The 13592-nt window shown below is 35.3% G+C and overlaps 2 protein-coding genes across 2 annotated transcripts in view; one reads left to right on the top strand and one right to left on the bottom strand.

Annotated features, from left to right (window-relative positions):
- Window positions 1-13592, top strand: part of LOC123698313 (elongation factor-like GTPase 1) — a 99255-nt gene that overhangs the window by 68718 nt on the left and 16945 nt on the right. The gene's annotated exons all lie outside the window — the stretch shown is intronic.
- LOC123698321 (protein giant-lens) lies at window positions 289-13524 on the bottom strand. The gene is made up of 4 exons (XM_045644904.1): window positions 13276-13524; window positions 2887-3011; window positions 2020-2287; window positions 289-1719 (listed from the first exon to the last, which is right to left on the bottom strand). Exons 1-4 carry the CDS (start codon window positions 13462-13464, stop codon window positions 1471-1473), a joined length of 831 nt encoding a protein of 276 aa, XP_045500860.1. The 5' UTR covers window positions 13465-13524; the 3' UTR covers window positions 289-1470.

Here is a 13592-nt window from a genome sequence, read left to right as displayed (position 1 = left end):
TGGTGCTAAAATAGTTTCATTTCACCCTGTGACCCGCCCTTATATTATTAGCTTGTATACTATCGTACTTAAAAAGTTGGACTGTTTATTTGAATATTGTTTATTCTGATGTCGCGACAATGTAGTGCATTCAATTAATGAATAATGCAGCGTGAACTACATTCAGCTAGACCCTAATTACTCGATGTCAATTAAATAAAATAAAATCATTTATTACTGCTTTCACAACACAACTCAAGTTTAATTCAATGATGCTTAAAGCTAGTGGATTATAATAAATAAACATAGTTATGATATTGAAACATTTAATCCTTTTTGTGTCAATAATTTAACTTATACTCTATACATAAAACAAGGAAGACATACCGCCCATCGGTATTATACATTTATTAACACTTTTCTCATATTTACATAAATACATGATTAATGCGATTCTAGACAAGATTGCATACATACACAAATTCAATAAAAAACAACCGAACAATCTATATTCATATAAGCATATTCTTTAAAATGCCTAGTGTATAATCGCATTTTAATATGTATAACCAAAGTATGGCTTTTTAACACAAACAGCATACAATCGCAAATAAACACAATAAACAAATTTGTCTTTGTTTGGAAGACATGGAAACACAGCAACAGTCTTATTACGAAAAAAGTTTATCATCTCACAGAGGCGGGCAGAATAATAACACAAATATAAATATCATTCACGAAATTTTATATGCGAGATGATACATTTCATGCCCATTTATTCATAGATGTTGTCACAAAAATAAAATTACTTATATTCATGACTCGCATTCAAAATGTTAAAATTATATCACGATATCCGTCTAGTTGGTATATCACAATTCACAAGCAAATATTAACGAATAAAAAATAGAATTGAATAAATACCTAATAACAGTATTCTTATAAAAAAAACTGTGTGATTGTGTGTTTGATTAAGTAAAATTTTAAAATGATAGTGTACCTATTTAGATTAAGTCTGAAACAACTTAATTGTTATACTAATAAAACAAAAAAATCCCGCCTCGTCTTCATGAAATAATTCAACTCTATCCAAATCCGCAACAACTATGTAAGTATGGCAAGTATTAAAATATGAAAAAATAATTTAAACTAAACGTTTGGAATGATTCTTACACTTAAAATTATTATTTACAAAACATAACAGAAACAATACCTAAGTAATACCGATATCGAGACTTAGTTTATATTTACACTGAGGTCATCATAGTGTCTATGGGTCCGCGTAAACTGGCCAGAAATATATAAGTTAGCTCTCATTAGTAACGTTACTTGTTATCGTTAGTTAATACCATATATTCCGAACAGTTAACGTTCGAAATTGCTAACTAGAAGTAGGATACAAGCGTCTTCGCGATTGCCTAAAATTTTGTACTGAACAGGTGTGAGAAAGCGCGAAGTTGTAAGGTGATCACAAGTCGTTTGTGGCGCGTTTCAGTCTTTATCGCCTACGAATCGGTAGGTGTCGGGCGGTGGTTCGGGCATGCAGTAGCCGTGGTACGTGCGGATGTCCTCTGCTACGTAGGTGACGCCGGGCAGTACACCAGGCTCTATGTGATGTTTAGGACACGTGTGATCTCTTGGACATTGGCATATCGTGCTTGCATTCACTTCGTCGATTTGTTCGTGACGACGGCGCGCGCTGAATAGCCGGCACGGCTCTTTTCGGGAACACCTCAGCCTCTGTAATTTATAAATTATGATTAGAATAAGTTTGAAGTCACTAGAAAGTTTAAAGTTATCGTTACAGAACTAATTCAGGAATTATGGAATTAATATCTAAGTCAAATGCTCGATATTTTTTGTTCTTAGTAAGCTGTTTATAAATTTAAATTGGTACTGATCAATATTTATTTTTATTTGATTAAATAAACGCATTATAAATCAGCAAAAAATATTTTAATAAACAAACAACAAAATTAAGCGCAAAATATCAGCGCCATCTAGCGGCGTATAGTGGAACTATAAAAGCTCAATACTCACGCTTTGCGGCGAGCACGCGAACTGGTACTGATTCCCCTGTTCGCCGCTAGGTGTCGTGTACGGCAGCTTCTTCAACAGATACGTGACGGACGACTTGGGGCAGTGGCAATTGACAATCTGCTGAGTGGCGTTACTGTCTGGTAACGAGAATATGGTCCATGCGGCATCTTTGAAGTATCGGCATTTGGGTAACCGCTTCACGGGCTCGCACGTTTTGTAAAGCGTGGTCTTGTCGGCCAGCGTGTGGTTGTCGTCCGCTGATAGGTCGCTGAAATTAAAAAGAAATTAATTAGATAATGTTTAATGTTTACTTTGAAATTATTCGTATATTATTGTTGAATTAAATGCACAGGGTAATCGATGAACTGTCCTTAACATATTTCCCTGATCAGTATTATGCAATATAATTTATAAAATAAAACAACTATCATAAAATCTGTAAAATAAAGCCTTCGTCCAAATATGCAACTGAATGTCCGCACAAGGATGGAGGTATGACAAGCCGATCTAAAACTGGGTTATTTCACTTATTTTATCTCATTATATTTATTGTCATACCGGTACTCGCTAATGGAGTAGTTAGTCTCATAAGTAATGGCTAGAAATGTAAAATGTCCACTTTAACACCGTTATATTGTTGGCCACATAATCGTAATATAATGCTTTCCGGATCTACTTTAAAAGTTTAAACTTTAAAACTATGTAAGTATATATGAATTGAATATGAATAGCTTTTGATTAGTCTAATTTATTATATATATAATTTATTAATATTGCTCTATTGTCACTTTTGTGTTAGTAGATTACACTTTATATGAATGCTAGTAATTACATCTAAAAATTAAGGTTTTTTAATAAGATATTCACCTAGAACACGGCCTGTGTCCCAAACAGCGGCATTTCCTCTCGATCCAGGGCTGCGTTGTATCGTACAAATCCACTCTACTGCACACTTGCCGCGCTCTACAGTCCGGTAGATCCTCCTCTGAAACCTGGAATTAACGGATTATTTCATTAATACTAAAATTAAAATAATAAACAAAGAATATTAATAATTATTTGCGATTTTGAACGATCTTTCCTTGTATAAGTTACTTATAATAATTTTAAAAAAGCTTTAAAATTCTATATTGAACGGATTAAGACACTATGAAAGTTCATCGCTATCAACACCATAAATAAAAAAAAACATTCGCATATTTCATTCATGAATAACGCGTACCAAATTGAATATTTCGCAAGGCACACAACGCGGGTCATTCAAGAAACTTCCCAATCGACATGCATATACAATCAATTCGACACATTTTATAAATTCAACGCGCATCAATCAGTTTTGCATTGATACATCGGCAAATCCTAGCGGCAGTAAACATTTTGCACGGGGCGAATTGTAAGGTTGAAATACAAAGGAAACTGTGTCTTCAAACGCGTGGGAGATTCGAAATGTGTTCGCCCCGCAGTCCCGCACCTGCCGTCCTTTGAAGGAACGCTAGCTGGACGGGAGACGGGAGATCGTTATAATGACGTCCAAAAGATGGTAATCTTAATTATTCACTGGGCACATACGAACATGTGCTCTCCGAATCCATTCAGGTTTTTTTCGTGGCAAAGGACCATCGGTCTTAGGCTTACTTCCGTCCGGAAGACATTCCATTCGGCAACCTGTTGGCTGTGGGAACATTTTTTCTGCGCAGACATATCTCAGGGCTAGTTCGAGCGGACGCCATTTATAATAATTATAGATCTTTATTATAACTTTTAATGGTTGTTGTGTTTTTGTCTCGACGTATTTTTGATAGGCATTTTAAGTACCGCCATAAATTAGTTTTTATTGTTCGCTGTTTGACATATGGATTCATATGTTAATAAATGATGTGAATTTTATATTTTATCTAGCATGTAAAATTAATGTGAGCTTTTATCAACGAAACTATTATTCTTCGTTTTGTAAGTTTAGACAGCCCTACAGAAATTAGAGGCGTGAAAACATTTTTTTACTTGTTCCGGATACACTTCCCGTTTCTTCTCTATTGCGATGTGTTTCGCGGAAACAGCCTTGGATGGATCTTACAAAAGCCGGATATAGCCCTTTTGTACGGCCAACAAAAAAGCTTACGGGCCGAGCACAATGTATGGTTTTGTTGGGTTGTTGACTCGCCCCAACCACCTGCCAATTCAACGTTTAATGGATTAAAATGCAAATCAAAGACAGTCAATACGAACGGACGTAACATAAACAAATCAATTATAGACGACAAATTGTTATGTACTCGTATAGTGCCGTGAACATAATTTTATTTAACGGATCTTGCACGTCGGCCGGAATGCTAATGCAGTTTGTAAGAAAATCACCATTTAGACGACGTAGAATATTCAATTAGATGGGCGAAACATTGTTTTATTTTTATTGCTTTCTATTAGCGGTATACCCTTTCCTTGTGTAAAACTAATAATAGTATTATACGAAATAATACATTTGATGAGAACTAATTCAAATTTAGCAGATCTTCAAATTGTATCAAATAATGGGGCTTGTAACTCATTATAATATGATGTTATCAAATTATATTTTATCGCGTGTCTCACTAAACTGTTTTACATTATTTTTTGTGTAGGTCTGTTAGGTTTTTTAACGTTTTGTATTATTTGTTTGAAGCGCCCGTAACTTGACCGTTCGCGTTCGCGTTAGCCGCGAGCAACAGTTTTAAGCATGTTTAAATTTCGTCCTTTTAGTAACGAAAATTAAGATTTCGATTATAAAGTTGTGAACCGTAATACAAAGGTATAAAGTGTATATTGAGAGCATTTCTCAAAGCGCAAATCTCGGAGCAGTTAAGAAGTTTAGGTTTACGTTTAAGCCTGTGTGCTGATGAAAATGAGCTTTCATGAAATGTAATACGTTTTCTTTTCCAATGGCGCAGCGCTGGAGATGTTCGTGTTTTTCTTAAGTATTGAGCTGTGGGGTCGCGGGGCGAGGTATCCGGTGTGAACAGGTGGCGAGACGCACCTATTATAAGAGATTGTTCATACGAGATGCGACGTTGCTCGATATTGCTTAGTAAAAGCCTTGGTCGATTAAAAATGTTATTTATCATGTTCTGCCTTTTAAATAAAGGATATAAATTAATATCTCTTCAACAACGTTTAATTTTGATTTTTGTTCTTATTCATGAAACTTTAAATTTGTACATATGATTACTATTAGTTGAGTCGCAAGTGTGTAAATAACCTTATACTAATCTTGCCCAAACGGCCTTCTGCAACCTTTGTAGTACCGGCCCTATGTGGGCACACGCCTCCGTCTTCCATTTTTTGTGTGGTAGGCTGAACAATCAGTGTTGTTTTAACGTTCTATTTATTTACATTTCTTTAAGGTCGAACAACACTGCCCATATGCATACCTATGCTCAAGATACAAAGGTTTCACTTTTGAGATTTGCGTAATTCTTCCTACGTCTACCTACCTTCTTTTAGATGGGACTGAGATCCAATTAACTTGAGTTTCTTTAAATTTTAGGCTTGTATGTTATAGTATGCCCTTTTTGCTTATAAATGTATTTATAATATTATATTATAGATAGATACGATTACGAATCTTCGTTTCTAATTGATAATATGAAAACCCTTTTTAATCCTGGTTCTTTGAAAGCTTTGATAAAAATCTTTCATATGTAGAGATTAAGCCGCGATAGCCGGATTTATCTCTACTAAATATGAATACCTATAATTATACGACAACATTGTTTAGACGTTGTAATTAATCGATCAAGTACAATAATTGTATGATATGCCCGGGGCGCCGGACGCGGGAACTCAGGTAGCTGATGTATTACAAATAAACGACAAAAACCCCGCAGCTATATTTTATATATTACATTTGTAATTAGTCAAAGATCGACTTTTTGTTGCCTCATCGCCTTGAGCGCGAATTAATATAGGTTTTTTTTGGTCGATGAGGCAGAGCTATAGCTTTTCATGTATAACCTACTTATGTTATGATTGTGATATTTTGTTATTATGCAGTCGCAAGAAAATACTAGAAAAAGACCAGAAAACACAAAATAAATAGATAATATACATATAGCATGAGCGGTTGAGTAGTTATTAGCTTACTCAAAACATATTACGATCATTCAAATAAATAATACAAAATAGAAGTAACATAAAAAGAGTGATGTTAATTGTAAACATGCAAAAAGAGTATTATATTACATGTTTAGAGTATTGATTATAAAACAGTGAGTCACATTGCAGTCCATGGCACAGATATTTTCCACATCTATTTTACTTTATATGAACGAATAAGTTGCAATAACTTACCTAAAAATTATGGAACAATGTTATGGATAATTTACCGCCTTCTGCTCTGTTTAATACAAATATTCTTACTCTAAAATTATTAAGCAAATAGACCAATGCATGTTTTTTATTATTTTAGCCGACTTTTACTCGCATTCAAATTTCTGTTCACATGTAAATTGTAACTGCTACGGATTATAAGGACTGAATTACAGTTTTGATTTGAACCTTTACGAGTACACGTAATTGTAATTAAAGCCAAGCTGTTACAAAACAATTAACAAATAAAAGCTTCACCATATTGGCATATAACACGCACAAGCAACGTTCGTTGAAAAGACATCAACGGCGCCGGAAGCGCGCAACGCACACACGCGCCTCAATTAGCTCGCATTAGCGTCTCGCGTAGCCTCATTGTATGCGCTAGGTGTCCAATAACCAGGAATAACATCGATACTTAGTATACTAATGTATACGTGAGCTTGTGTAGTCTGTGTCTACTTAGAGCGGCCGTACACGGGCGGCTCGAGCAGTTAACGACGTACACGGACTGCTCGAGCGGTCGATCGTAGACTGCTCGAGCTGTCGCTACAAACTGCGCAGTTGACAGCTTGAAGCATTCGCGACGGCTCAGTCCGTGTACGGCAGTGAATTATCCATAGTTCACCCCGCGGTCGCGGCTTCAAGCCGTCGGTCTCAATTGCTTGAAGCGGTCCGTGTACGGCCGCCCTAAGTATAAATGAGATTGTGTAGTCTGTACGCCCTGCGTTTTAATCACAATGATTAAAACGGCCGTAGGTTGATTAATCAGTTGGATTATTTGTTGGATTTATTCATGCTATGCAAGGTTTAGGTTTGATTATTATGAGTGATGTGTAAAACGAATTAAAGATAAACTTCTAAAGCAACGTTCATAAGAAAATATCACCGACGAGCATGCGATAGTATATAAACTTTTAGTATTAGATACCGGGTATTTTATACCACCATGTCTATAGATTTACGTTAACATTGGACAAATTCCAATTAATATTGTGCATTCGTAGGTGTATAAAATACAACCCATACCACTCAGAAAGAATATAACAACACGTGGAACAAATATAAAAAGAAAGCTTCAAAAAGCTTAGTGAGAAGTTAGTGAGAATAGTCTGTTTTTGTATATGTAATGAATAGCCATTACCAACATACAAAATTAAATCTCTTTGCAGTGTAAGCATTCACATATACAAATATAGATATTAAGAATCTTCGAAGAGTACAGTAGTAACACTAGACAGAACCCGCAGTACAGACGGGCTTTCAAAGGTGCCATCGTACACTATTGTGCCGGCATCCGGAGGGTATTGATAACGCACGTGTCTCTTTAGACGGGGACCCCATTCCGACGCTCAAGTGTGCCAGATTGAAAGGGATGAGCATAAAGACGACGAAATTTTGTTGACGGCAGCACGGAGATATGTCTTCAGTTATTGATATGAATTTGTAAGAACTACATTGTAGTAGTGTATGAAATATGGGTTGTTAAGCTTGCGCTGTAGGTACGTCAGAATTGAACACGCTACTTCAATTATTCATTCGTAAATACTATTATTAGAGCGAAGTACGTAAAAAAAAAACAAAAAAAACCAAACCGCATTTCCAATCCCTCATATACGAGGCGATTCCAAAAAATAAATTATAAAACCAGAACGAATAAACATAATAGGACGTAAAAACGTATTAAATCAAAACTTTCCGGTCCCTCGTGTCGATTTGTTTATTTTCGAACTGTGATAACAAAAAAGATTAGATTTTTTGTCGCGTAACGCAGGTGCCCGACCTCAGTTCTCTTATTGGATCTTTTTCTTTACATTTTCTTATACTGTGTTCATAAGGACAGTTCACTAAGCTGGTAAAATTAATATTTATATTGGACACTCGTTCATAAGTTTCGAATGCTGTTTTTCGTAGTTTTGCTTAATTTTTAATGGGCTTTTTACTCTTTTTATGAATTGTATCTTAATAGGTCACGAACGAAAGGCATGAATTTGTATGTGCAACATTTATTTAATAATTGTTTTATCCTTTGGTCACATTTAAAATAAATTGGACTTTATAAAACTTTTTCGTAACATATTTCTGCACGCGTTTACATTACATAAAACAAAACCACGCACAAAAGTATACCAACGAATAGTATCTATAGGTGTATAGAAATGATTATCTATGTTAGCAAGGCGGCTAACATTTGGACAACATTCCTAGCATTGTATCCCCGCCTTACGTGGCTCGATCTCGCCCTTGAGGTCGCTTTTTACCTTCACTTTTCTTTGTTGACTCGTGTCTTCGAATCTCTCCATCCATGAAGAAGACTTAATTGTTATACTATTAAACGTACAGTTTATTTAACACAATCTCGCAATTCGTTCCGCGAATAGTGCATGAAATGTCGCATAACCGCTTCCAGTTATTGTGTAAGAACTCGTACACAAGTACATACAGTAAATATATCAAGGGCAGTTACGAACGTAAAAGTTAACGCAGTAAGGAATTATTTCATTGAAGAAAGCTGGTCGCATTTCTCGATAAACTCGAGTAGAGTATAGATATGTTGTGTGAATTTCAACGTATAAACGCAGAGCACAAACGTTATATCTCTGAGTAAATTCTTATCATTACAACTTCTATATTGGGAGCGCAATCCACGCAGTAGGTACCATTGATTCGCGTTCCCTCCCCCGCTAGGATGTAAATGTTATGTAAATAGTTGGAACACAATATTAAACATAAACTGCGGCTTCCGTAATGTGCGGTGGTGCCAAATAAGGCGTTTTCCCCATAGATTCAATCACGTAGGCAGCAATGGCTATTCGGATCATTGCATAAGTTAAGTGAGTGTGTTCAAACGCACGACATTTTGCACGGTTGCGTTTATTTATTGTGACTTCCAATTTCGTCTTTAATAACATTTTAGTGTCAATATCACGTGCTCTAAATGGCTGCTTTGTACTTGAGTTGCATTGTTTTGCAAATATACAAATTGACTAAAGAAAAACGCATGTGCAGTTTAAGTTTAGGTTTGCCCGCCATCTCATACGTGTTTGTGTCGAAAATAATTTTTCCTTCCTTATACTAGCCCATAAAAAATCAAATGATATAAATAAACTAAAAAAATATAAAAACGTGAAAACCATTTTAAATATTATAATGAAGCTCCAATAGCATGTTTAAGTTGAAACAACAGCATTGATAGGTATTAATATTAATATCGACTACAAAAAGCTATATTCAGATGTATCGGAAACTAGGCATTTCATTCAGGTTTATTAATGCAAAATACATGTCTACTGTTACGAGTATCCGTATGTTTCGAATGGCATCAGCCAACGTATCATCAGGCATATGTATTAATATATAAATGCGTCGATTTGTGTGGAAAGCGATAATTTTATGCATTAAAAATTTTTTCCACTGCGTCCGGCGGGTGTTTGCGCGACCGCCGTTATGTCCGCCTCCGTCTTTCTTGTCATCCTATCGGATATTTATACGACACATGGAAATTACGATTTCATTTCGAGTAATTAAACGACTTTAATTGATTTGCGATGCGACTTCACTATGATTTAATAAGTGTTTGTAAGACGAATGATTGGAGGGTAGTTGTAGTGTGGTATGTGATAACCTAACAATTATTTATTTATACTCGAGATTATTTAGTATTTCCTAGTTGATTTCAATCGTTATAACATTTATAAAATATAGAAGTTAGAAAGTTAATATTGAAAATACAAATATATCCACGAAAATAGAAACCATTGAAGAAATAACAAGTAATAACTGCGTTAAAAACAACCGACTTCAAACTTGCACTTGCAAAATTCACAAATACCTACAGACAAAAATGCTCATAAAATAAAAACTACTGGGCCTATCCGAATAAAATTTTTATGGGACCAATTCGACACCATCCCGCATCGAACAAAAAAAGAATCACGTAAATCGGTTCAGAAACCTCGGAGTAATCGGTGTACATACATAAAAAAAAAAAAAAACATACCGGCCGAATTGATAACCTCCTCCTTTTTTTTGAAGTCGGTTAATAAATTTAATACATCCTTGAATAAACATAATATGTAGTATTTTATACAAGGATAAGAATAAATTCTAGTCCATTATAGTATTAAATTTCGGTACAGAATGGCCTCTAGTCAATCAAACATGCTTGTTATCATGGTAATGGTAAAATTGCTTATCCATTATCCTATTTAAGCTGTCGCCACCTGCCAAAAAGGATGTGACATTGACACTCTGGCTCAATGCTTTAGAAAAGATTTTGTCTAATTTATTATATGAATGTAGGACGTAGGTACATTATACGTTGATGCTGCCTTACCTACCTACTTGTATTTTATATCTATGTATAGACATTTCATTCTTGTGATAAAAGTGTATGTCCTTGTCTTTTTATTTGTAGTTTGCACTATGCAGTAGATCTTGAAAATCGTTTTCGTTACCATGACAACGTGAAAACAATCAATTTACAATGCTTTCAGTGTAATATGCTATAATCTAGCGTATCTTTTCTTTGGTTATATCAATGGTATTCGGTACATTTGAAAAAGCTCGCCTTAAAATGCTCAATTGTTTTCTGTTGCAAAACGGATGATCAGTACCATCCACCCTCCTGCGGTTTTGGTATACAAATGTTACTCTTTTGTTTGTAGGAACAAGCAATGAGCCGCGGGTTTCCTCCTTCTAACTTGTATGAAGTATTTGTTCAGTCCTCGGAGGATAGTAGTTCTCAATAAAACGTTCTACATGTATTTTAAATGAAAGGAGCTTTCAGTAAAAAGTAAGAAACGTGAATTGTTCATGAAACAAGTAGGTACCTACGCTAATAATGTGTTAAACTTAATTTCACGTAAGGGTAAAGTATATCTCGATATAAGTGTACACAAAAATAAATGAAAGTCAACATAATATGACCTTCCAATCCATTCATGCCTGTCAAGATTTAAACACGAATTGCATATGAATTAACAACGAGATATCTCTTGAATTCCATTCCACAATGAGACGTACGACCGAAAAGGTTACCGTTACGAATGGGCTTATAGCCAGTGACATAAAAAGGGAAAAAGATACGTTTTTTTTTAAATAGCACACACTGGCCCGAGTCTCGATCGTAAGTCATCAAAGCTGTCAAGATAAGAATGAATGAATGAACACCTGCCGCTACCGGCGTTACGCATGCTCCTACGCAAGCGTGCACGATACACTATCTTTAAATTCATCCTTATAAACGCACAAAACTTCAACCCATTATCAATTCTAATGCACAAATAACACAGCTCATTTTACACCACGAACACAACCAAAGCTACATCGCTTTTCGAATACACGCAATTACTTACAGCTTAGAACGATTATCTTCTTGAATCGACTTTAAAATTAGGCATAATAATATGATTAACGTTGTTTTTAAAATATGACTTACAAAACTTGATATCCGTGACTCCTTTTCTATTTTTATTAAAGTCAATGTAATTATTGCGGTCGATCGCATGGCCGCTCGAAGGAAATTGGTGACAGTTTAATTTCGTTTTATAATTCGGTTCAATGTAAATGTATCTATGTAATTTAATTTGGTGTATTTTGTATGATAATCGTTTTCCTTGCCGTTCAATTACACGGGGCTTGGCGTTTGCAAGGTCAATAGAGGTTTTAATTGGTCTAATTGTAGGCGTATTCCTGGAATCTCACATACACCACCGCATGACGAATCCACATATCCCAAAGAGCAGCAGATGTTTCCTCAAACTCTTGGAAGAAACTCGCACGAATATGAAGAATTTCCTTTAGTTTATTTCTAAGAGGCTTTATAGAGTGGACTTCTGAGTAAGATAAAACGATTGCGATAGTTAGATACTACTAGAATGGAGTGGAATGTTTAATAGATTATTTGTGTAAGATTTATTGATGCTAATAAAGAATATAGCGTTATAAATGAGGGCTGTAAAAGCTTTTATAACAGATATGGAGGATATTAGACGATAATAATAATTTACTTTTAATTGTTTAATAGTAATTACTTCTCAATGAACTAGATAAATACTGTAATATATATGCGATTTATTTAAACATACTTTAAAATATATAAACATGTCAAAAATGTTGAAAGTTAGAAGTTGATACAAAAATAACTTTGCAAATAAAACGCCTTCAATTTACTTAAATAGCGCGCCTAAAGACATTAAGGTACCTAATGTAGAACCTAGATTATTTTTAGTTTTCTATTTTGGTTGAGTTAATTTGTTATTCGCGTGTAAGCTGTCTACTTTTTAAATTTCCTTTAAGCTTTTCAACTACGTAAGTATTCGGTAAATTAGGACAGTGATTTCAGAGAATTATTCATAAAGACTTTAAAATGTTTTTTCAACTATTGATTATGGTGTCGTTCTATAGTTTTATGTGCAGAAAAGTTAGGCTAACTTTTAAAAACTTACTATGAAACTATGATTTGTTCTTTTCCCGCCAATTTATATAAAGCCTCTAAAATCGTAAGTTATGTTATATTTTGTGACATGATAAATTAATTATTTTTACTGAGGTATATCTAAATATGATGCATTTGCAAAAACACACACTGATTTCATTTTCGTAAAAGTATATCTTAATGAATTAGAAAGCAATCATTCTAAGAATTTTTAAGTAGGTAGGTACTTAATTTTGAAAATCTATCACCTTGCGACACGTTAATGCATTTAATTATTATTATACAAATGATACACTGATTTAGAAAACTGCGATTAACTATAACATCCGTCGAGATACAGGCAATCAAGGAAAGATCGTTCTAGTATCATGCATATTCACTACGGGTGAAAACGTAGATCAAGTAACATTGGAAAGTGTCCAAAATTGAGCTTCACAATATAATAATGTTATATTCGTGTCACATACAATACTTACGCCTGTCTGATACAGAATCCTCAGGCCGCTTTTCTGCTGCATGGTTCTTCTGTGCGGCAGGAACGGGAGTTTGTCGGGTCTGCGTATGTGGATCTCTCCCGAAGGTCGGAAGGCTTCCAGGGGCGTCCGTATGACGGCTCGGACCTCGTTCGCGAGGTAAGCTAGGAGTATGGTGGCTAGCACATGCATGGTCACTGGCACACTGTGTAAGGGCGCGTGCGGGTTGTTCGCAGGTCGGGTCGCCGAGCACTGAGGACGGCGGACTAACGCAGGTACGACTTGGCCTACGCGCCGAGTGTAGCTGCCTTCGCGCGATC

This window comes from Colias croceus, chromosome 16 (assembly GCF_905220415.1).
Source record: "Colias croceus chromosome 16, ilColCroc2.1".
NCBI lineage: Eukaryota > Metazoa > Arthropoda > Insecta > Lepidoptera > Pieridae > Colias > Colias croceus.
This window is presented reverse-complemented; position numbering and strand designations above follow the sequence as displayed.